Raw genomic sequence first — 20,993 nt, forward strand, 5'->3', positions numbered from 1 at the left:
ACAAGCCCGGGGTACCCGCTGCTTCCTGAGCTCCCCTTTGAGGAGTTACATGAATTGAGGGGGAATCTCCTCTTTTTTCTGCTCTTTTCCTTTTTTTTTTCCCTTCTTTTTTTCTCCTTAGGGAGTAATTTTGCTAAGCCTCCTAATTTCAGCAGAAAGCATGATGCAGGAGCCAGAAGGCAGCAAAATCTCTCCAGATGTTATCGCAGCAGGGAAGGGAAATCATCCTCGCTTTAAAGGTATCTCGTAAAACCTTGCTGCTTGCTGCCGGCTTGGCAGAGCCCTCAGGGCACCAGTGGGTCTTCACCACCCTGAAAAGCCTCACCTGGACCCCCTTCCCACGGCCCAGCAGCTCCAGTTAAGCTGAAGGCGGGACCCCCAGTCTCCCCCTGAGCTGGGCTGGGCGTCACCTTGTGTCCAGCCCCATCTCCTGGGTGGAACCCTGGACCTGTGTTGAAGGTAGCCTGGTGTCCAGCCCTGTCTTCTGGATGGACTGTGGGCTTGAGTTGTCTATCTCTGTGGACCCATCACCCACCAGTGTAGCTGTGTCCAGTGTCCGTTCCAGGACAGAGTCAGCTCCTATGTGGATTCTCTGATGTCTAATTAGGGCTGAGCTTGTCTTGCAGTCCCTGAGTGAGAGTGTTCAGTGTGGCTCTTTTTTTTTTTTTCCCCCTCCAGAAAGCATTTTTCATGAAACTTGTAGGATCTTGATGATCTTGGAGACATCTTTTCCTCCACTAATGGGGCAGAAAGGAGCCAGGGGGCTCAAAATCACCAGTGAGGAGCTGAGCTAGATGGAACACACCTGCACCAGCCTGCTTTCCCAGGCTGAAAATACACTTGGCTTCAAACCCAGCTCTCACCGTGCCAGGTCTCTGCTCTGCGAACATTGTGCTGCCGGGAAGGGGGAAGAGGAGGGTGCCCGGTGTGCTGGGATATAAAGCAGACGCATCAGGATACTGCCATGGGAAGAACATGGGGCAAGCGCAGGCATCCGGGGCGGCTGCTCCCCGGGTCTGTGGATTGCAACAGAAAGACGAGCAGTCGGGGTTTCGCCTCCCGTGGGCATGCTGTGCTCGGAGGAGGACTGGAAGCAAACAAAAACCCGAGCGTGGGCGCGCAGACACCTGCCTTCTGCTCCTCTCCTGGGTGCGATGAGCCTCTCCCGGGCCTCAGTTTCCCCATGTAAGACATGACCGAGGGCAAAGGCCTTCAGATGGGAGGGGGAAGGGTGGATCATCCCAGATCCCTTCATTTCCCCTGCTGCTCCGGGCTGCAGCAGATCACGGCTCTTTAAGGCTGCAATAATCCCCAGCCTGGGATTAGTTTTGCACCTAATCACTGCAGAACAAATACGAAGTTTTATTTACAGAAGCAGAAGAAAGACGGGGGGGAAAAAGAGCCTCCAGCACGGCTGATCCCAAGATAATCAGGAGCTGGAGGACGGGAGGCGATCGCTGACCTCGGAGCCCCCCCAGCTCTTACGTAAACACATGCCGTTACGGTGCTGGAACCACAGCAGCCGCGAGCTCCAGCCCTGTCCTAGCTTGGGCTTGGTGACCCCCCAACCCTTTGAACAGTTCAGGCCTGGACTTTGGGGCTTTCTGGCCCCAATTCAGCCCCTTCCTTAGGCACGTGCTCTGTGGTGAACCCATGAGCTGTCAGCTGTGATGGGAGCCATGGTTTAGGGGAGGATGGGGATTATGAGCTTTCATGATGGGGATGGGGGAGGCTGAGTGCCGCAGGTGCGTTGCCCCAAAGCCAGGCTGGTCCCCAGGGCTTTGAAGTTGCACTGGCTTGGGGTGGCAGCTCTCCTGCTCGAGAGCCCTGTCCCACTGAGATCTGAGACCACCCACAAGAAGGAGCTGAGCTGCTGCTCTGGGGGTGACAAGACATGGGTTTATTTTTCATCCATGCAAGCGAACAGCCCAGCAGTGGGCAAACCAGGGGGTGGGAACGTGCTCCGTCCCTCCCCAAACTGCCCTCTGTCACTTGAAGTCCCTGTGGCTTTGTCCATAGGTCAGAGATGGCTGGTGGGTGCCCAGGCTGGACCAGCTCCCAGCCCTGGGTGCAGGGGCAGTCTGTGACGGCTCTGTGCCTGCTGGTGCTTGAATTTCTCTTCCCCTGATGCAGACGTTGACAAATAAATAGCTCTTTTCTGCTTTGGCTCTTGCATAGTGGAAAATAACGTCTGACCTGATTGGAGAGAGGAGTCCTGGGCTGTGGAAACCCATGGCTTCGTTGGCAAATGTGCCCATGGCATCGCTGCCAGCCTGCCCAAATGCCCATGCTTGCACTCTGTCCACGGTCCCCCGCTGACGGCTGCCTTATTTCAGTTCCATTTCTGAGCTGGATTTGAAGGCCTTTCTCCTGGCTGAGAAGAACTTGACGCCCAAGAAGATGGTGGTGATCAGGAAGAGGAGTGCCAGGGCGAGCAGGACCCAGCCGCCCGCTGTGGCTTGTTTGCTGGACAGGGACATGCCCAGAAAATCGGTTTGGCTGGAGCCAGCTTGGGCTGGAGCGGCTGGAAAATGGAGAAATAAGGGACATGGTTGGTACCGGTGGCTCTGGGCTGGGGTGTGTTAGGTCAACAGCTCTCCCTTTGCTGGTGTCTTGGATGCCATGTCCCCTCTAGACTCAGCTCCATGGGAAATCACAGAGAAGCATCCAAACCCCCTGTGGTTTTTGGGGTGGCCAAGGAACATCAAGACAGCTCCATCTCTCCCACGTGCCCCATCCTGGCCCTAGTGAGAGCTGAGCTGTGCCCCATCATGGACCTGCTGTGCTTGGCTGAGCCCTGCATACCTGTGTAAGGAGTCCAGCTGTACTCGGGCCAGCCCAGGACCTCCCCGTTCTTCTCGTTCTCCTTCACCAGCCACATCATGAGCGGCTCAAAGTAGTTCATCAGGGCATCAGCTGACATGTTGGGCTGCCCTGTGATGAGCTCCATGGCTTCAGGCCACGGCTTGCTGAAACCCAGCTTCAGGGCATCCCTGTGGCAGGAGAAATCAGCTCCAGTGGGTTTCCCATCACCTTCTTGGCCACCAGCCCTTCCCTTTTTCCCAGGGCTTGGGGCTCTTGGTATCAGCAACCCTGGGTACAGTCTGTGCCCGCAGCACTGCAGGGCTGCCAGCCCAGAGCACAGGGAAGGAGGTTTTGCTTGGGGAAAAGAGGGGCGGGTTACATGGATCAAAGCCCTCATGTGAATCCAACCTGATGCAGAGCAGTTTCTCGGTGAAAGGGTTAATTTTGCAGGTGCTTTTCTTGAGGCAAGGGGGTTGTTTTCCCTAAGGAACAGGGGGCTGCGGAGGAGGAGGAGGAGGAGGAGGAGGAGGAGGAGGAGGAGGAGGAGGGAGGGAGCCTTCCACCTGCTAGGGTCCCAGCTACCATCTAGTGGCTGCTTTTGCAATCACAGCCCCAGCACCCAGCCCAAGGTGCCCCTGCCCGCACCCCAGGGCCAGGGACCAGAGCATCCCACGCTGGGGCAGGGAGGAGATGGATGACCAGGGACTGAGTTGCCTCCTGTCTTGCTGGGCTGGCTTTAAGGTATTTGGGGACATAAATGTCTTGGCTCTGCCCTGCCCACACACCTACCCCAAGATCTTCCCAGCTTCCTTGGACTGGTAGATGTCACACGTGTGCAGGGGACCCGTGTGCTTGGCTGCCGCACAGAGTGCCTGGTGGAACTGGAACTGGATCACGAAGCTGACGAAGTACCTGGGGGGGTGGAAAGGGGTGAGGACATGGGGATGATCCCTACTAGTGGCTCTGCACGGGGATGTGTTGTCCCCCTCATCTCCCGGTTGCACCATCCCCGTCTGGAGGAGCATCATTGGCTTTGGAGCTCCACCTGCATCAACTCAGTCCAATCTGCTGATGCCGTTTCTCCTTTAACATGTGTTTTATGGCTGCCTGGGTGGATGAGCCCATCTTCCTCAAATAGGGAGAAATTCCCCCAAATCCAGCCTTCCTCTCCAAGGCTCTGTCAGGGTGCCCAGAGCTGCTCAGCACCCTCAAGCATCCCACCAGCCATGAAACCGGGTGCCATCGCTGGCATCTGAACTGGCAATCCTGCTTCTGTGTCCAAGTGGTGTCTCTCCTGCACCAGCTCTGCTTACTCACCTGATGTAGGGGACGTTGGCAGGGATGTGAAACTTTGCCCCAGGGTCAAAGTCATCTTCAGACCTTGGCGCTGGTGGGCACAGGCCCTGGTACTTCATCCTGGGCCGGAGAGGGAGAGTTAGCCCAGTATGAGGAGGAGAAGGTGGGGTAAGCTGGGAGGGGACACAGCGGGGTGGGAGGAGAGGGTGAGGGGTTATGTATCCTATCACGTCCCAGTGCAGCCAACTGGACCACAGGGATAAAACACCCAGTGGGCTGATGGCCAAGGCCCTTACACCAAAGAAGGATCTGAATTCAAGCACACCTGAGATTCCACCACTGCTGGTTATACTCATCCTCCTTGATCCGCCCATCAAACACCTTCCAGCGCCACTGGTCCATGAGGTATCCGAAGGGCAGGAAGGCGATTTTGTCCAGGGCGATGCTCATCAGGTAGTTAATGTCACTTTCTGCCCAGGGTGTGAAGGTGTGAGCAAGGCAGTACTGTACCCACCTCTCCACCCCATATGGGTCATTCTGCTCAAGAGCAGGGTGTCCCCACCAGCTCCTGTCCCCTCCATGCATGCAAAACCACCGTGCATGTCCCTGACCCCTTCCACCCCGCCCAGCCCATCCTGACCCTCTGCATTTCCAGCTGTCCCCAGCAGCTCCCCCATCTTTGCTGTGTGGTGCTCCCCTGCCAGCTCACCTTTGTTCTCCGTGACTTGGTCCAGCAGATTGATGCTGTGCAGGTGTTTGGGGGTGGAGACGGACAAGGCCATGACATCCCCAATAGCCTCATGGAAGCCAGGATTGGCCCCATCGCGGAATGAGATGGGCTGGTTCATGTACTGCAGGAAGTACTGGACGTGGCCCATCTCGTGGTGCACCGTGATTAGGTCATCCATGTTCACCACGGTGCACTGCTTGATCCTGGACCAGGACATGTGGGATGGGGGCAGAAGGGAGGGCAGGGCTGGGGTGAAAATCTCCAGGAATGATCACACCCCCTTGAGCTATTTTTCCCTTTGGTCTCCCTTTCCACATGCTCCCACCCCACATCTGATGCCAGGCTGGGTTGGTCCTACTCCATTGGGTTGGTCTCTTTCTTTTCTCCTGCATCTCCTGCTGCCCTTGCCCATTCGCTGTCCTTGTTCATCAGCTTTTCCATTCTCCCTGGCAGGGCAGGGGAGGCATTGGTTGCCCTCCATCCACCATGGGGGCTCCTGCCAGCAGTGCCCGCGTCTTGGGTACCAGTGGCAATGCCAGAGTGGGGCTGCTACAGCCATAAGACAACAGACACTGAGGTGGCATCAGGCCACGTGCCCTTACTCTACCAAGACGCTGCTATCTGCCCCAGCACCACATCAGCTGAGGCCACCACTTGCTCCCCATGGGCACCTGAAGTCCTTGCGGTTGTAGAAGTCCCAGGCTGAGGCGTGACACACGACCTCCCGCCCGTCTGCTGGCTTCTCGATCATGGACTTGTCCCAGAATTCCTGTGGCATGGGAATGAGGCCCAGAGAGGTAAAGAAACGGTCCGACTCTTCAAACATCTTCTTGGGTGTCCAGCCCTGGAGAGAGAGCAGACAGAGGAGCTGGTGAGGGGCAATGGAGGATGCTAGAGGTGCCAGGGGCTGGAAAGCATAGGAGGCCAGGGACAGCCTTGTTCCTCTGGGCAGGGGAGGTCTTTTGGGGGCAGCTAGAGCTGGATCCAGCCCTTGGCATATCCAGGTGGGGAGAGAATATGGATGAGCCATGGAGGTTTTTGGCAGCACCAGAGCATTTGGCAACATGGGTGGTGGCAATGACCAAAGAGTGGTGGGTGCCGGGGGGCTTCCCCAGAGCAGCCTGGAAAAGCACTGACCTGTTTTTTCATGGCCGGGGTGGCATCCACCTTGGTGGCATCTGGGAAAGGTATCACCAGGTCGAAAATGTTGGACCATGACTGGGCCCACATGTTGCCTGGGAAGCACAGGAGGACAACATATAGCAGGAGGGAGACAGGGAGAGAAGAGCAAAGACAACCAGTTACTCCCGACTCCTGCACAGAGTGGATCACCCTGCCTGGTCCCTGCCCTGCCTGCACAAGGGTGATGCAAACAGGAGCCCATCCATGCAGGAGAGGTCAAGTCATGCTGAGTGTGTTGCCCTTCCCTGGGGCGGATTGGCTTCTGCAGACCCATCTCATGGGGCCTTGGCCCTTCGGCCAGAGCTGAACAGAGACCAGCCTCAACTTTTGGCATGACTTGGAGCAAACTATGCGTGGTGGGAGACATGGTTCTGCTCGAGGGCCTAGCAAAGCCCTTACCTAGCAGGTGAGCAGGGATGGGACCCTTCAGGTTTATGTGCTCTGCACCATACTTTTTGTATAGGGCTCGGCGTACGTAGGCATGCAGGTTGAGGTACAGGGGCTGCAGCTGCAGGTACAACCTCTCCAGATCTTCCGCGAAGGTGGGTGTCTCATACAGGGATCTCCAGAAGGCTCCGTTGTCTGTGTAGCCTGTGGTAGGGAAAGAGCAGAAGCTGTTAGACGCTGTCTTTCTTGGGCATGAGTCTGTCTTGCTGCTCAGACATCCCAGGTCCCTCCATATCTAAGAGACAGTGGATCTCATGGGAGTTGGTGGGACCTCCACACCCTCAAGATTTTGGCCCTGAGTTGGACTATCAGCCCAATCCTCTGCGTACAGGGTGCTAAGACCATGGTGGGTCTCTAAGGGAGCAGGACACTGACCATTGAGCACAGCTGCCTTGTTGCTCAGTTCCACGTATCGCTTGTAGTTGTTCTTCATCTTCTTCCCAGAAGCATCCCGCCAGCCCTTCCAGGCAAAGAGGAGCTCATCATAGTCCCGTGAGGTGGCCATGATGTCTGTGAGGTCTGAAGAGAGAGCAATGAAGCCAAAATGATGGGTTGGATGGGCTGGACTGACACAATGGTGCTAGACCCAACGTGCTGCTCAGGGGCCATCACAAAGAAGGTGGGAAGGCCCCTTCATGACCTTTCTCCATGTCCCTATTAAAAATCCCTCCCTCCTGATGACTCACTGGACAACATGCCAGATCTTACCAGGATCCAGGGGGTGGCAGGTTTTGTTCTCTCTGCAGACTTTGGCTACACTGTACGTGGTCTCCATATCTGAGAGGAGGGTGTTGTACTGCAAAGAAAATCAGATCATGTGAGCTGGTTATCTATGTTTCTGCTCTTGGAGAATGTCACAGTCTGTTGAGATGTCCCCAGGTGTTTTTCTCTGGTCCCTTCCAAGGCAAAGTGTGACCCCAAACGGAGGCGAAGTGGAGTCAACGGAGGAGGGACTAGGGCCAGCAAGCAATGTGCCATTGCCACCCAAGCAGCCAAGCCCTACTGCAGCCTGGGATAGGCAACCTTTGGGTGGGAAATCCTGGAGACAAGGATCATGGCTTTGTGTAGAAGATAACGAACTATCACCTTGTTCAAGGGCAAGGGGTGGCTGCCCAGTGGCATTTCCTAAAAGTTGGGAGAAGCCTGTGTCTCCACACAAGGTACTGGCAAGGGACATCCCCCTCCTACTCTGTCCCTTTGCAGCTCACCTCCTTCAGCTCATTCTCAGGCAGGGCTGCCCTCTCAATGACACTCAGCTTCTTGAGGATGCGCGTGACACTTTGGTCCTGGAAGTCAGAGGGGTCGAACTGCCTGGCCCTTATCCCATACTCAAGGGTGTGCTTGGACATGGCCAAGTTCTTCTCCAGCTGCAAGGGCAGGAGGGGACAGAAGAGAAGTTACTTCGAGGAGATCCCTGAGACACAGGCCATCACTAGAAACACCACCTGGCATGCCATGACTGACAACCTCCCCATGGCTGCCCTTGTGGGTACCTCATGGCATGACAAGGGTTTTCATTGAAAAGGCACCTCCTCAGTGAGAACATTACCCCTTGGCTAGGGGCAGAGGCTGCCCTGGTTTTCAGAGCTCATCTAAAACGTGCCTTAGGTACCACTGCCTGCTTTGGCTGTTGTCTCTTCCCGCACAGCCCCAAAGCCATTCCCATACCATGATCTCCTTGTTGTGGTCAGTGATGTTGGTGTTGTAGGCCCAGGATGCCTCAGTGTAGGCATTCCACACTGCCTCGGCCGTGCTGTTGTACTCGGACAAGAACTTTTTAGCTTGTGCTTCGTCTGCGATTTTGTCTAGAGGAGGAGGTAATTGGGAGAAAAGAAGTGAGGAGAGTCCTTCTCTTTTCAAGAGCACCATCCCATGGAGAAGCCATGGTTGAACTTTTCCCAGAACTGCAGGTCTACTGAAGGATGCCACAACTTGGGAGCAAGTTGAGCCAAGAAAAGGGGGCAGAGGGGTCCTGCTGGGGGTGTTCCGTTGGACGGAGAACGGGATAACAGGACACACTGCATGCCCTAGACCCTCCCACTTGGGCAGAAAGGATGCAGCTGCAAACAGATGACCTGTCACACCATGACTGATGGCATTACTACAGCGGCAGGGCCACAGCTTCAGACAATGGTATGTCAAGAGGTTGGCTAATGGCACCTGCTTCCCGGGAAGCAACACCCTGTGGGACTTCATGTGGAGATGGTTATTTCTCTTTCCTGGCATGGAGACCTCCCCCACGCACAGCAGAGACCTCCCTCAGCACTGTCCTGCCTGGGGTTAGTGATGTCCCTTGGGAGACCTCTTCCTGCCAACCCCCAGAGCCAGGATGGAGCTGCAGCCTTACCAATGCCTTCAGGGTAGCCTTCAGGGATAGGGGGACGCCAGTCAAACTCAGGCCAGCCCAGCACCTCATTGGTCTTGTTGTTCTGCTCCTGAAGCCACTTGGTGACAGGGCTAAAGTACTCCAGGAGGGCCCCAGCATCCATCTTATCCGTGCCAGTGAGGTTGAACAGGATTTCCTGCCATGACTTGGAAGACCCAGCTTTCAACACTTCCCTGCAGAGAAGCAGGACAGCAAGAGCCAGCATGAGGCCAGGGCATGGATGGGAGAAAAGCGGTGATGGTATCTCAGCATCGCAAGGGTTGAAGATGCTATTTCTGAGTGGGACATGAACCTGGGAACTGCCTCTGAAGCCCCCATCTGTCCTGTATATGGGAATGAGGACTCCCCATCACATACTCATGCATTGGTTAACACCCAGGGAGTCAATAGGACCCAAATGTGCTTTAGTGACCTCTTGTCCTGGTGGAAGCTCATGACAGGGACAATAGCAGTACTCTTGTGAGGACCACTCACCCCACCCCAGTGCTTCCACGTATTTCCATCCATCCATCCATCCATCTGCAAAGCTATTTCTCCAGCCATCTCCACAGCCACTTTTCCTTCCTTCCTTTCTTCTTTCCTTCCTTTGCACACCATCAGCTTCCACGCACACATCTGCCCGTGGCGATTGTCCCGACCCTCCTCTGTCCCCACCTGAGTTTGGCTCCAGCTTCTTTGGACATGTAGATGTCACAGGTGTGCAGGGGACCTCTGTGGTTGGCTGCCTGGCACAGCGCCTTGTGAAACTGGAACTGGAGGATGAAGCTCACAAAGTACCTGCCAAGGAAGCCCATGCAGGTGAGCACTGGAGCCAAGTCCTAGGGTGCAGGGAAAGGCACCCGACCACATGTCAGCTCCCCACCATTTATGCTCCCAAGCATTGGATAGTCTCTGTGTCTTGAGCAGGAGTGATGCATCCCAGTCCCTGCCCACAGAGCTGAGCCCCCACTCCCCCTGCTCCCCAAGCTTCCGTCCCCTCGCCAGCATCTCCTCTACCTGATGTAAGGGGTGTTCCCAGGGATGTGGTACTTTGCTCCAGGGTCAAAGTTGCTTTCATTCCTTGAAACCGGAGCACAGATACCCTGGTATTTGGTTCTGCAGACAACGGAGAACAAGAGAACAAGCATGAGCTGGAAAGAGGGAGGCAGATGAACCAAGGCAGGGAATGGGAAGGGAAGGCTTAAGGAATCTACACAATTAGAGTGTGCTTCCATGTATTTCCATCCATCCATCCATCCATCCATCCATCCATCCATCCATCCATCCACCCACCTACCCACCCACTGATCTACCCATCCATCCCATCCACCCACCCATCTATCCATCGTTCTCCAGCCATCTCCATGGCTACTTTCTCCTTTCTTCCTTCCTCTCTTCTTTGCTGTCTTCCTTCCTTCCATACCCCCAGCTTCCACACCCCGATCCACCCCTGGTGACTGTCCTTTACCTCAGATACCACCAGTCGTAGTTGTAACGGTTCGGGGGTGTGCGGCCATTGAACACGTTCCAGCGCCACTGGTCAATGAGGTAGCCGAAAGGCAGGAAGGCGATCTTCTCCAAGGCCATCTTCAGCAGATAGTTGATGCTGCTCTCTGCATGAAACAGAGCCTGAACCAGGTTGGAAAGGAGTCTGGCTGGACAGCACTATGGCCACTAGACATTTTGTGGGCAAGAGGGTGAGCAGATCTGGGTGAGAAATGGGGACAGCATTTCAACATATAATTTTGCTCCCTAGAGAAGGCTGTGTAGGAGACAGGAGGTTTTTCTAGATATGGCTCCTACGTGGGGTAACGTGCATTTTTACTGAGCGGGGACAATAGGAGTGACAAAGCGCGGTGTCCCCTTACCTTCAGCCTGGCTCTCAGAGTGAGAAGGTCTTTGGTGAGTATAACTCTAAGGGTTCCCTCTTCACACGTTCTCCCTGGGGCCTCAGGGTGAAGGGGTTTTGATATGCAGGGCTGTCACACCACTGCAAAGGCTCTCATGATTTAGACCCAGAACCGGAGTCAACTCCCGGACAGTCGCCACCATATCATGGGGAGCATGGTGACATCTGCTTTCCCCATTGCCTTGAGGAAACCCAGGGAAGGAAGTTTGGAGAAGGAGCTGCTGGAGACCCAGCTGAAGCTGTGGGGTCAGAGAGGGGTTGGCAGTACTGCCCTGAGGGGCTATTGGCTGCCATCGCTATGGTGGCATGGCTGCCAAGGGCTGGTTAGTTGGGCAGCGATGCCTTGAGGCAGGGACCATCTGCTTCGTGGTGTTTATGCAGCATTGGCCCAGCGCTCTTGGCTGCTGCGATGGCTTCCCTGTCATGAAACGTATTTAATGACAAGGCAGGAGGATCCCGGGACTGTCCCTCCTCCGCAAAGCAGCCGCCTGCGGCAGGAATCTGCGAACGCTTGGTTTCCTCTGCCGCCGTCTGCTTTGACGTGTTGGCTGAGATATGTTGGGCGGGGGGAGAGACTCTTGCCAAGCCGGGCAGTGACCTGCGGTTACAAGTCCTCCTCTGCTGCGCCAGCTGGCAGGCAGGAACGTCACCCACTGACTGTCCTCGTGACTGTGCACGTAAGCACTCAGTGTCACCTCCACAGAGCTACACTGGGAGCTCCTGGGTTGGATGTTTCTTGGTGAGGGAAAGCGGAATGCTGGAAAGGTCAAAGCCAATCAAGCACAAAGATGCTGCTTTCGGGTTTGGGGCTCTGATGGAGAAGGGAAGGGAACAGACAAGCTCTGGAGAGCATCCCTCCTGCCCTTGGGGGTGAAGAGGATGGAGCCATGAAGGGTTCTACATGGACCCATGGAGTCAAGAAGGGGTTGTGCATGGAACCAAGAGTGGGTGAAAAGCACGCATCAGCCATGGGGTCCTGCCTTCTCTGGGTTGTATGGCCAGACTGCAGCCCACCGTGGCATGTCCCAAACCCTTCCTGGTGCCCCAGGCAGTGCCTGAGCCCTCCAGGCCAGCCGGTTCCCCAGGGTAGTTGCCATACCTGGGTCCTCGGTGGCACTGCTGAGGAGACCGATTTTCTTGAGGTGGCTGGGGGTCGAGACAGACAGGGACATGACATCACCGATGGCCTCATGGAAGCCAGGGTTGGCCCCGCTGCGGAAGGAGACGGGCTGGTCCTTGTACTGCAGGTAGTACTGAACGTGGCCCATCTCATGGTGCACCGTGAACAGCTGTTCCATGGTCACTGTTGTGCACTGCTTGATCCTGCCAGGTGAAAACAGAGCATTGCCTGAGCTGAGTGAGGGACCCCAGATGCCTGTGCACCCCCTCAATGGGAAGGACCATCCACAGTCCCTGAGAGGGTGGCAGTACCCCATGGGGTAGGGGAAAGACCCAGTGGAGGGGAAGGCAGGGCAGTGTGGTACCCCGAGACCTTATCCCAGAAGGTGACAGATTGGGCTGCACAGCCAGGCTGGGGGTACCCAAAATGATGACCACCAAGGGGGATGGAGGAGGGTCTTTCCCTGTAGCCCTGGGCCCCTGCATGCCCCCCACACACCTGAAGTCCTTGCGGTTGTAGAAGTCCCAGGCCGAGGCATGACACACCACCTCCCGCCCATCCGTTGGCTTCTCCAACATGGACTTCTTCCAGAATTCAGGGGGCATCTCCAGCAGCCCCAGGGAGGTGAAGAATGCCTCTGAGGCCCGGAACATGCGGGTGGCGTTCCAGCCCTGGTGGGCAGCAGGCAGTGGGTTACGGCTGAGGAAGGGGCTGCCCATGCCCTGGGCATTGCCTCTGATGCTCTCCCAGCGCCGTGGGGATAAGGTGGGTCCCTCCAAGGGACCAGGTCCTGCTCCTCTCACCCTGATGGGGAGCCCTGGCCCCAGAATTGCTGTGAGCATCCCCAAGAAGCACCGAGTAATGATGCTGGTGCCCAGCATGGACAGGAGAAGGGAGCAGGGCTGATGCCCCAGGAGTGCTCGGAGCTGTGTGATGGTGTGGACGCAGCCCCCAACCTGGGGACTGGCACTAGTCCCACCGCACTGTCCTTCCTCTTTGCCCACCTACTGCCTCTTTGGTCATTGCCAGAGAGGCAGGGGCATCATTTCTTTGCCCCTTCCCCTCCCAGACATGGCGTTTCTGTTGTCCCCTATGCAGATATGAGAAACCGCTCCCATGGGGTCAATGTTAGGGGCAAGTCTTGGTTAACACCCCCTGGTTTTGTCCCCCTGGTGCCACCCGTGAGTCCCTCAGCCCATCACCTGCTGCACCATGGTGCTCGTGACATCGAGGTTGGGCTTCTCAGGGTAGGGTACCATCAGGTCATAGATGTTGTTCCACTGCTGAGCCCACATGTTGCCTGAAAAGAGAAAACAGCTGGAGCAGAGCCGGTGGTAGGTCGGGAGGAAGAGAAACACAGTGATAACTGGGACCTCCCTGTCCCACTATGGCCCCGCATGTGCCCTCTGGCCCCACAAGCACCCCTGGACACAGGCTGGGGCGGTCCCTCCTCTTACCCAGGAGGTGAGCAGGGATGGGACCTTTCAGGTTGATGTATTTGGGGCCATAGCGGTCATACAGCTTCCTCCGGACGAAGGCGTGCAGGTTGAGGTAGAGCGGCTCCAGCTGGTTGTAGAGATGCTCCAGGTCATCCTCGAAGGAGGCTGAGTCGTACCAGGAGCGCCAGTAGCTGCCTGTGTCCTCGAATCCTGCCAGGGAGGCAGTGATGACCTCTAGCTCTGGCCCCTGGGTGCTCCCCCCCCACCCATCCCCAAGACCTGGGACCAGGGAACAGCAGTAGGATTTTTGCCCCTTCCCCGAAGTGTTGGCACCAGGGAAATGGAAGTTGGATCCCTGGCTGCATGTGTGACAGGGAGAGAAGCAGGGCACCCCGTTGCCCCAGCCCCAATTCCCACCCCTGATCCCTGACCGCCCCCTGCATCCCCCCATCCTGCTCGTACCATCCATCTGATAGGCCTCGTTGCTCAGCTTCACAAACTCCTCGTACTTGGCGCGCAGGGGGTTGCCCGCGGCGTTGTGCCACCCCTCCCAGGCATAGAGCAGCTTCTTGTAGCTGCGGGATGTGGCCATGATGTCCGAGATGTCTGGGACAGAGGGGACAAGTAGGACATGAGAGAGGGGCAGGAGAGGGGGTCACATCCCACAGTAGCTCTGCAGAGGTGCCACCACCGTCGCACCAGACCCAAATACCCATCCTCGCTCGGGGACAACCCTGATGAACGTGGGTGGGACCTGCCAACCCCAACCTGCTGGGGATGTGGGGGCCAGAACGGACTCATGGCCATGGGGTGCTCACCACCCCACAGGGGCAGAGGGACAAAGACCATACCTGGCTCCAGCTCCCAGCAGGTACCGTTGGCCAGGCACACCTTGGCTGTGGAGTAGATTTTGTCCATGTTGCTCAGGATGGTGTTGTACTATGGGGAAGGAAAAGATGTTGGGGCTGGAAGGGGATGGGAATGGCCCTTCAGGAGCGATCTACAGACTTCCCAGCTCTGGAACGTGTGTGTGTGTGTGTGTGTCTGGAGGGATGTGGAGGAGGATTGGTGTGTTTACATAGGGTGTTTTTGGTGAGATAAGTGTGAGTAAAACTCACCCAGAGTTTTACACCCTGCGCATGGTGGGAGCTCTTTGGGACAGACAAACCATGCACAGCCGCTCGCCGACCCCCCCTCGAACGTGGCGTGAGCGCTCACGGTGTCCCGGAGCGGGGCTATTTATAAAGCTCTTTGTCAGCGGGGCCGTAGCACGGCCTGTTTATCTAAGCGGGTTAAAAAAAAAAAAGATGACAAGCAGGAGGAGGAGGGGGATTTATTTCTGTGAACTTCAACAACAGCAAACAATAGCAACAGGAGGTTTCCTGGAACCTGCCTGGGGAGCCCATTCCCAGGGAAGGAAATTCCTCTGCTCTGTCCCTCTCTCCGCTCCCATTCCTCTGCTCTGGCTGGGTGGAGGGGTGGTGGCAGCTGCGGGATGGAGCTGCCCAGGGACAGGCGAGACATGGCTGATGTGCAGGGAGGAGAAGTGATGCTCTCTGTTATTTGGAAAGGGTAGGGATGGGTTTCCTGGAAGGAACCGGGGCCGACGCTTCTCCGGAAAGGATTGTATCGCCGGGCTTTGACAGAGTTTCAGTGGGGAGGGCTGTCAGGGAGCTGTGGGCCAGGCTGGAGGGTACAGCAGTGCCAGCATCCCTGCACTCGTGCAGATGCAAGCGGCTGCCAGCCTCAGCCTGGGCAATATTTTCATGCACAGAAATCAAAATCATGTCACATTTAGGTAAACGACACTGAAAGCTCAGGACCGTGATGGGGAAGGCTCAGGATGTCCTGATGTCCCTAGTGTGGAACTGTGTCACCGTGGCACAGCATTTCTGGGCTCGCAGGGAGGGCTCAGGAGCTGGGTGGCTGCAGCAGCCCTGCTTTTCAGTGGTCTGCATCCCCGAGGAGCACCGGGGAGGGGGGTGTCGAGCCAGCTGGCCCCTGGCCATGGGCACAGCCTGGCTGGTCTCCAGGTGACGCTCAAGGCTGTTCTGTGTAAGCAGGAAATCTCCAGTTCCCACTGGGATAGCTCCAAGATGAGGTTAGGGATGGATGATGGGGCCAGCAGGCACCCCACATCCCCTGGAGATAGCACCCCATCTCCTCCATCACTGTCTTCCCTGTGCAGAGGCCAGGGAGACCCTCCAAAATGCAATGGAGGGGCTATGGGCCAACAACAGAGTCTGGAGGCTTGGGAAAAATCCCTGTAAGGGGTTTTGCAGCACCCCAGCAATGCCCAGGGCTTCGCCGGCACCTCACCTACCTGCTCTCTCTTCTCCAGGGGCAGGTTGGAGGGTCCCAGGGTCTGGATGGAGCCAATGATTTTCCTCAGCTGTGGGTCACTGAAGTTGCTCCAGATGCTGCCGTAGAGCTCCTTGGCTTTCTTCCCCCACAGCTCTGTGAAGTTTTGCTCCTCCAGCGATGCCTCGACCTGCATTGCAAGAGGGAACGTGGGGACTCAGGACCAACCCTGGGACACGCCGCCACCACCCAGGTGACTCTTTGGGGACCAGGTTCAGAGCCACAAGGGTTTGTGGGAGCCAGAGGGGACAGGACATGAGGTGGCAGGCAGGGCTGTTCCCAGTCCGTGACATTCATAGATAGAAACATCAGCTCTCAGCCAACACCGCAACGTCTGCAGCCCTCGCTCGCCCGTGGTGCTCCCGGCGAGCACCTGCCAAGGTGGCCCTTGAGGAGTTTTTGGAGGCGGCTCTGGGGTGTCGTGGCACAGATGGAGTGGGGATGCTGGGATGGGGGTGTCCACGCCACATGGGCAGGGTGTCCGGGTGCTCCCGGGCTGGGTCTGGCAGCTGCCAGACCCCAGTTTCAGAAGGAGCTCGGAGCTCTGGCTTCATTTTATTCCTGTTCCTGCTGTTTCTCACCTTTTCAGAAGCCCAAAGGAAAACTACAGAGATGCCACATTCACTTTTTTCCTTCCTATACCTCCTCGCTAGATCTATACATCTCTCCTTTGGCTATCTGCAGCCCGTGCCCTGTAAGTGCCATATCTGGGTTTCACCTTGCAGAGGGGCACCTACTTACGCTGAACCCCCTATTTTGGGTATCTCACTGTCACCCATCTCCTGCCAGCCCCGACCTCCCTTCCCAGGGCCGTGGGACGGCCGGGAGCTCCCTGCACCACGGGGGGGTTATTTAGGCAGCTGGAGCTGCGGCTGACAGCCACGATTTTGGGACGGGGTGTATTGCAAGGCAGTCGCATCCCAGCCTGGCTGGTGCCAGCTGTATTTTCTGGAAACACTGATATTTCATGATATGAAATGGGGGATTGGGCAGGCGATGCGCAGGATGGAGTGGGGAGGTGCAGAGCGCCTGTTCGTTGTCCCGGTGTGATTTATGGAGCTCATTAGCTGTTATTCGTGGCATTTTTAGCGTGGCTGCAACAAGCCTGGTTTGTTTTATTTTAATCTTCGCATTCCCTCGGCTGGCAGTGGGGAGGGAAGGGAGTTACGGTGCGGCAGGGCTGGAGGCTGCCTGGGGCAGGCACCCACGTGGCCGGGGAACACGGGGGTGGGGATGCCGAAAGTGCCGGGTGCCCCTGGCTGCCCACTGCCAGGCACCCACCACCTCCGTCAGACATCCCAGCACCCACAGCATCACTCTGGGTACCAACCGGCCCTGATCCCTTGGCACGCAGGGATGTGCCAACCCGCACTGGAGCAAGATGCTCTTGCATCACCCCACTAAATGGAGGATATCTTTACCCCTTCCCAGACCCTGCTGCGGAGCCGGGGGAGCTGTAGGAAGCAGAGTCCAGCTGTGTTTCGTCTTCTGGAACAGGCGCCTGTGTTTGGTCAGGCGAATTGTACCCTAAACTCTCCTGACAGCTCCGGCAGAGCGAGCTGAGGCCGGCAGCGCTGCCCGAGACCCCCTTGCCTCATCCGTGCCCACCAGCCCTGGCCCTTCGCCCCTGCAGCCGGGAGCTCTCTCTGTGGCGGTGCCCCTTTGGGGGGCTCAGAGGCCCCTGGATGCCCACAGCCCCCAAGTCTCCCTGCCAACCCCCCCCATCCCAGTCCCTCCCTGCTCCTGGATGCACAGTGAAGTTTCAGCAGCGCAGGATGTGTCCCAGGGCACTGGGGCTGCTCTGCCCCAGGCATCCGGAGAAGTCCTGCCCATGAGCAGTCCCCAAACCCCAAACACCATCGCCAGCCTCTCGCCCAGACCCCCAGCTTGCAGGAGATGGTGCATCTCCCTCTCCCGCAGCCGAGCTCCCTGTCTGTCGTTCCAGCGTCCCTCTGTCCGTCCCTGCATGGCCGGGGGCTGCTGCCCTGCCTTTGGCCTCCTGCCCTCCGTGTCGCTTTGTCCCAGAGACACCTTTCGTGGCAGGTCCTGGAGGAGCCCACGCCATGGTGACCTGGCTCAGGTGTTATAGACATGTCTGGGGTTTGCCTGGCCCAGGGGTTCCCCAGATCCCCCAAATTCAGCCTTTGTGCCGGCCAGCTGTTAACCCTTTGGTAGCCAGTGCCTCCCCATCCCACCGCACACCTCCCCGCTGCCCCGTCGGTGGGCTGATCTCAGGGGCTGGATCCCCTCCTCTTCCTGGGCTGGCTTGGGAGCCTTGACATGGCACGGAGCACCTGGCCGTGATCCTTGGGCATTTAGGAAAGGGTGAGAGCTGGCCTGGAAGTGGCTGTTGAGAAAAGTGAGGTGCTTTCCTGGCCCTAACCCTGGACGTGGTGTGGCTGGGATGCTCCTGCTCTGCCCCAAGGTCCCCGGCCGCACCACAACATCTGTAGCAGACTCTGGGTGCCTGCCCAGACATCACGTCAGCTCACCGAAAAAAGGCTGAAGGGACACTTGGGCGCTCTCGGGTGTCCTGCCAAGTTGGCAGCAGCCGGACCTGGCGGCGATCTTCCTCCTGCGCAGGAAGACGTGTTTCCTTCCTGCTGCAGGGCATGCTGTGCCCCCCCATCCCTGTGGGATCCTGCGGCGTTTGGGCCTGTATGGCAGCCCTTGGGGCTCTGGGGTGACACTGGGGTCCCTGAACACACCTTGGTCACGTACGGGCTGCACTGACCCCTGTGCACCACTATCTATATGGGGTGGCAGGTATATCTCCGAGCTGCACGCAGTGCCGTGGCCATGGCCGTGCCCCCCCATCCCAGGGCAGCCAGCAGCTCCCTGGGCACAGCAAGAGCCAGGGAAAACTCTGCAGCCTGCCCAGGCATCGCGATTCCCTGGCCCGCGCTGGGCAGGGGCCATGCTGCAGCTCACCCAACGGAGAGCAGCCCCCGGGGTGCTCAAAGTCCCTGCCCCGCTAAATCCAGCCTAAAGATATGCCACCCCCCTGGCCAAACATGTACACGCCTGCGGGATGCACACAGCATCGCTCCCCGCCGGGGCTCTGCCCCCACGTAGCCGTGCTGATGGCAAATCTCCCATAGCCTGGAGTGTTTCCCCAAAGCCAGCTCCATCCCTGTGGGCTGGGGACAGAGGGACAGAGGGTGGCAGCCTTGGTCCCGATGCCACCCGGTAGCTTGTGCACACTTTGGGCTCCCGGTGTGTGCCCCAAACCAAAAACCCCCCAGTACACTGGGACGTGGCGGGGCTCCGGCATGGCACAGTGCTGGGACATTGTGGCACCGGGCAGGGACAGGGACAGGGACACTTGACACCTGACCCTGGTCCGGGAAGGGGGGGAAGGAAAGTGGAAGGTGCTGGGAGGAGGGAACCACCTCTAAAAATAACCCCGGCTCTGCTCCCGACCAGGGCTGTCACTCTGGGGGCAGAGGCTCTCCAAGGGCCAATCTGGGGCAAAACCCTGCGGTTCCCGGACTACAAGTCCCAGCTCTGGTTTGCCATGCTGCGGTGCCGAGACAGAAGCCCATGGGGACGAAGGGGACCACGCCAAGTGTCCCCACCATGCCCCAGCTCCCCCCAGTCCCCGGTGCTGGGGACACCCCCGCGGTGGCATCGCCCCCGTCCCACCACCCACCTGCAGAGCAGCATTGTCGGCCGTCAGGTTGGTGTAATAATTCCAGCTGGCTGAGACGCTCTCGAAGAGGACGAGCTCGGCCGTGCTGTTGTAGGCGCTGGCGAAGAGGGTGGCCCCTTCCTCGTTGGGGTCATACTGGGGGGGCTCGAGGCCGGGCCGAAGGGCTCCTGCCAGGCTCAGCCACAGCAGCAGCCCCAGTGCCGGGGGCATCACGGCAGGAGCGGTGCACGGAGAGGGGGGGCCCCGTTCGGTGCCTTGTGAGATAGCTTTGCCTCCGCTGCCGGCTGCTTATAAACCAGCAGCCTTCACGCAAACCCTGCCCACCGAGCCTGCCTCCCCTCGCAGATAAGACCGGAGCATTTTGCTCTCCCTTCGGCGGCTCCCGGGCTTGTGGGAAGGTGCTGGGATCGAGCACTGCCTTGGGGTGCAAAGTCGCTTTGGCGCTTGGCTGCGCCGGGAGGGAAGGGGAAGGGGCTGGGACAGGAGGGAGGGAAGGAGATGGAGGAGAATCAAAGGAAAGGCTGAAAAAAGAGAAAGGAGGAGAAAGGCTGGGGTGGACGGGGTGGGTGGGAGGCAGCTCCATCCCTGCAGGGTCCCGGTCCCCTCCCGGCTTGGCACAGGGGGATCCAGCTCAACCGGCCCGTGGCGCTTGGCAGGACAGCCCCTCCCCACACCAGCATCACGCGGCGAACGTCCCTCGGCAGTGGCCCGGCCACCCGCCACAGGGCACGAGGGCGAGCGCAGCGGGGAAAGCACTCACTTGGGGGGCAGCCAAGGTCCATCTCCCGCTGCCTCTTGCCAAAGCAACCCCCTTCCCAGCACAACCTCATTTTTCAGAGGAACGGAGTGTTTCTGCTGTCTGTGAAGGAAATCCCATCCCATCACAGCAAGTGTTTTGGACTTAGATGAATTAGGCTGATGACAAATGAGTAACAAAAAGTTCCTTCAAAATGAAAACCAGACCCGTGTCGGTGGGCTTGATAGTTCCTTTCTTTTTTTTTTCTTTCTTTTTAATTAATTAAATCCTTTTCCCCCAGGGCCTGGCCCCAGCTCTGGGAGCTGTGCCCGGGCTGAGCTTAGACCCTGGGTTGGCTGAGCTCATCACCCCTCGTAAGGGCCACCACCCCGTGGGGACACAGTGGACACCTGCCATGGAAGGGAGAGCTTTTTTTGGGGGGACAGAGGGAAACCCCTTGACTTGTTGGCCCCGCTGGGCGCTGCAGAGCAGCTGGGCACTGCCATAGCCCCTCGGTGTGAGCCCATGGGGTGACCACATGGGGATAACACGGCCCCTCAACAAGGGACAAGTCCTTCTGCCAGGGCTGGGGACACTACAGGGTTTGCAGAGCCATTTCCAAAATAAAAAAGAAAGGGATTTAGGAGCCTGCAACCCTCTGCTGTCTATTAAACCTCCCTCCAAAAATCACAGCTTCCTACCCTGCCCTACCACCCACCACCTGCACCGGCTGACCTGGGCACCCAAACAACCTTCATCCCCCCAACCCTGAGCCCATATGGGTGTGCAACAGCACCGGCAACACCTGCGAGTCTGGACATCACGGAGCTGGGGGCAAAGCCAGCATCTGCCTGCAGCCCCCCTTACCGACCCCTTTCCCCACCGGCCACAGGTCTCTGGAAACTCCATTTTACTGGGAAGTTGGAAAAAATGGTTGGTTTGGCTCCAATT

At 57.8% G+C, this 20,993-nt stretch overlaps 1 protein-coding gene across 1 annotated transcript; it reads right to left on the minus strand.

The window, feature by feature from the left end:
* Positions 1-1,877: 1,877 nt before the first annotated feature.
* Positions 1,878-19,889, minus strand: ACE (angiotensin I converting enzyme). The gene is given in 26 exon segments (XM_059830262.1): positions 1,878-2,524; positions 2,806-2,993; positions 3,595-3,717; positions 4,123-4,221; positions 4,427-4,571; positions 4,811-5,034; positions 5,503-5,675; positions 5,969-6,066; positions 6,413-6,604; positions 6,836-6,979; positions 7,169-7,256; positions 7,669-7,827; positions 8,129-8,265; positions 8,808-9,019; positions 9,501-9,623; positions 9,843-9,941; positions 10,294-10,438; positions 11,834-12,057; positions 12,353-12,525; positions 13,057-13,154; positions 13,312-13,503; positions 13,756-13,899; positions 14,145-14,232; positions 15,617-15,784; positions 19,307-19,537; positions 19,539-19,889. Coding segments are annotated over 26 exon segments (4,215 nt in total). The 3' UTR covers positions 1,878-2,327.
* Between the last annotated feature and the right edge of the window lie 1,104 nt (positions 19,890-20,993).

The sequence above is a fragment of the Gavia stellata genome, chromosome 28 (assembly GCF_030936135.1).
Source record: "Gavia stellata isolate bGavSte3 chromosome 28, bGavSte3.hap2, whole genome shotgun sequence".
NCBI classification, from domain to species: Eukaryota; Metazoa; Chordata; class Aves; order Gaviiformes; family Gaviidae; genus Gavia; species Gavia stellata.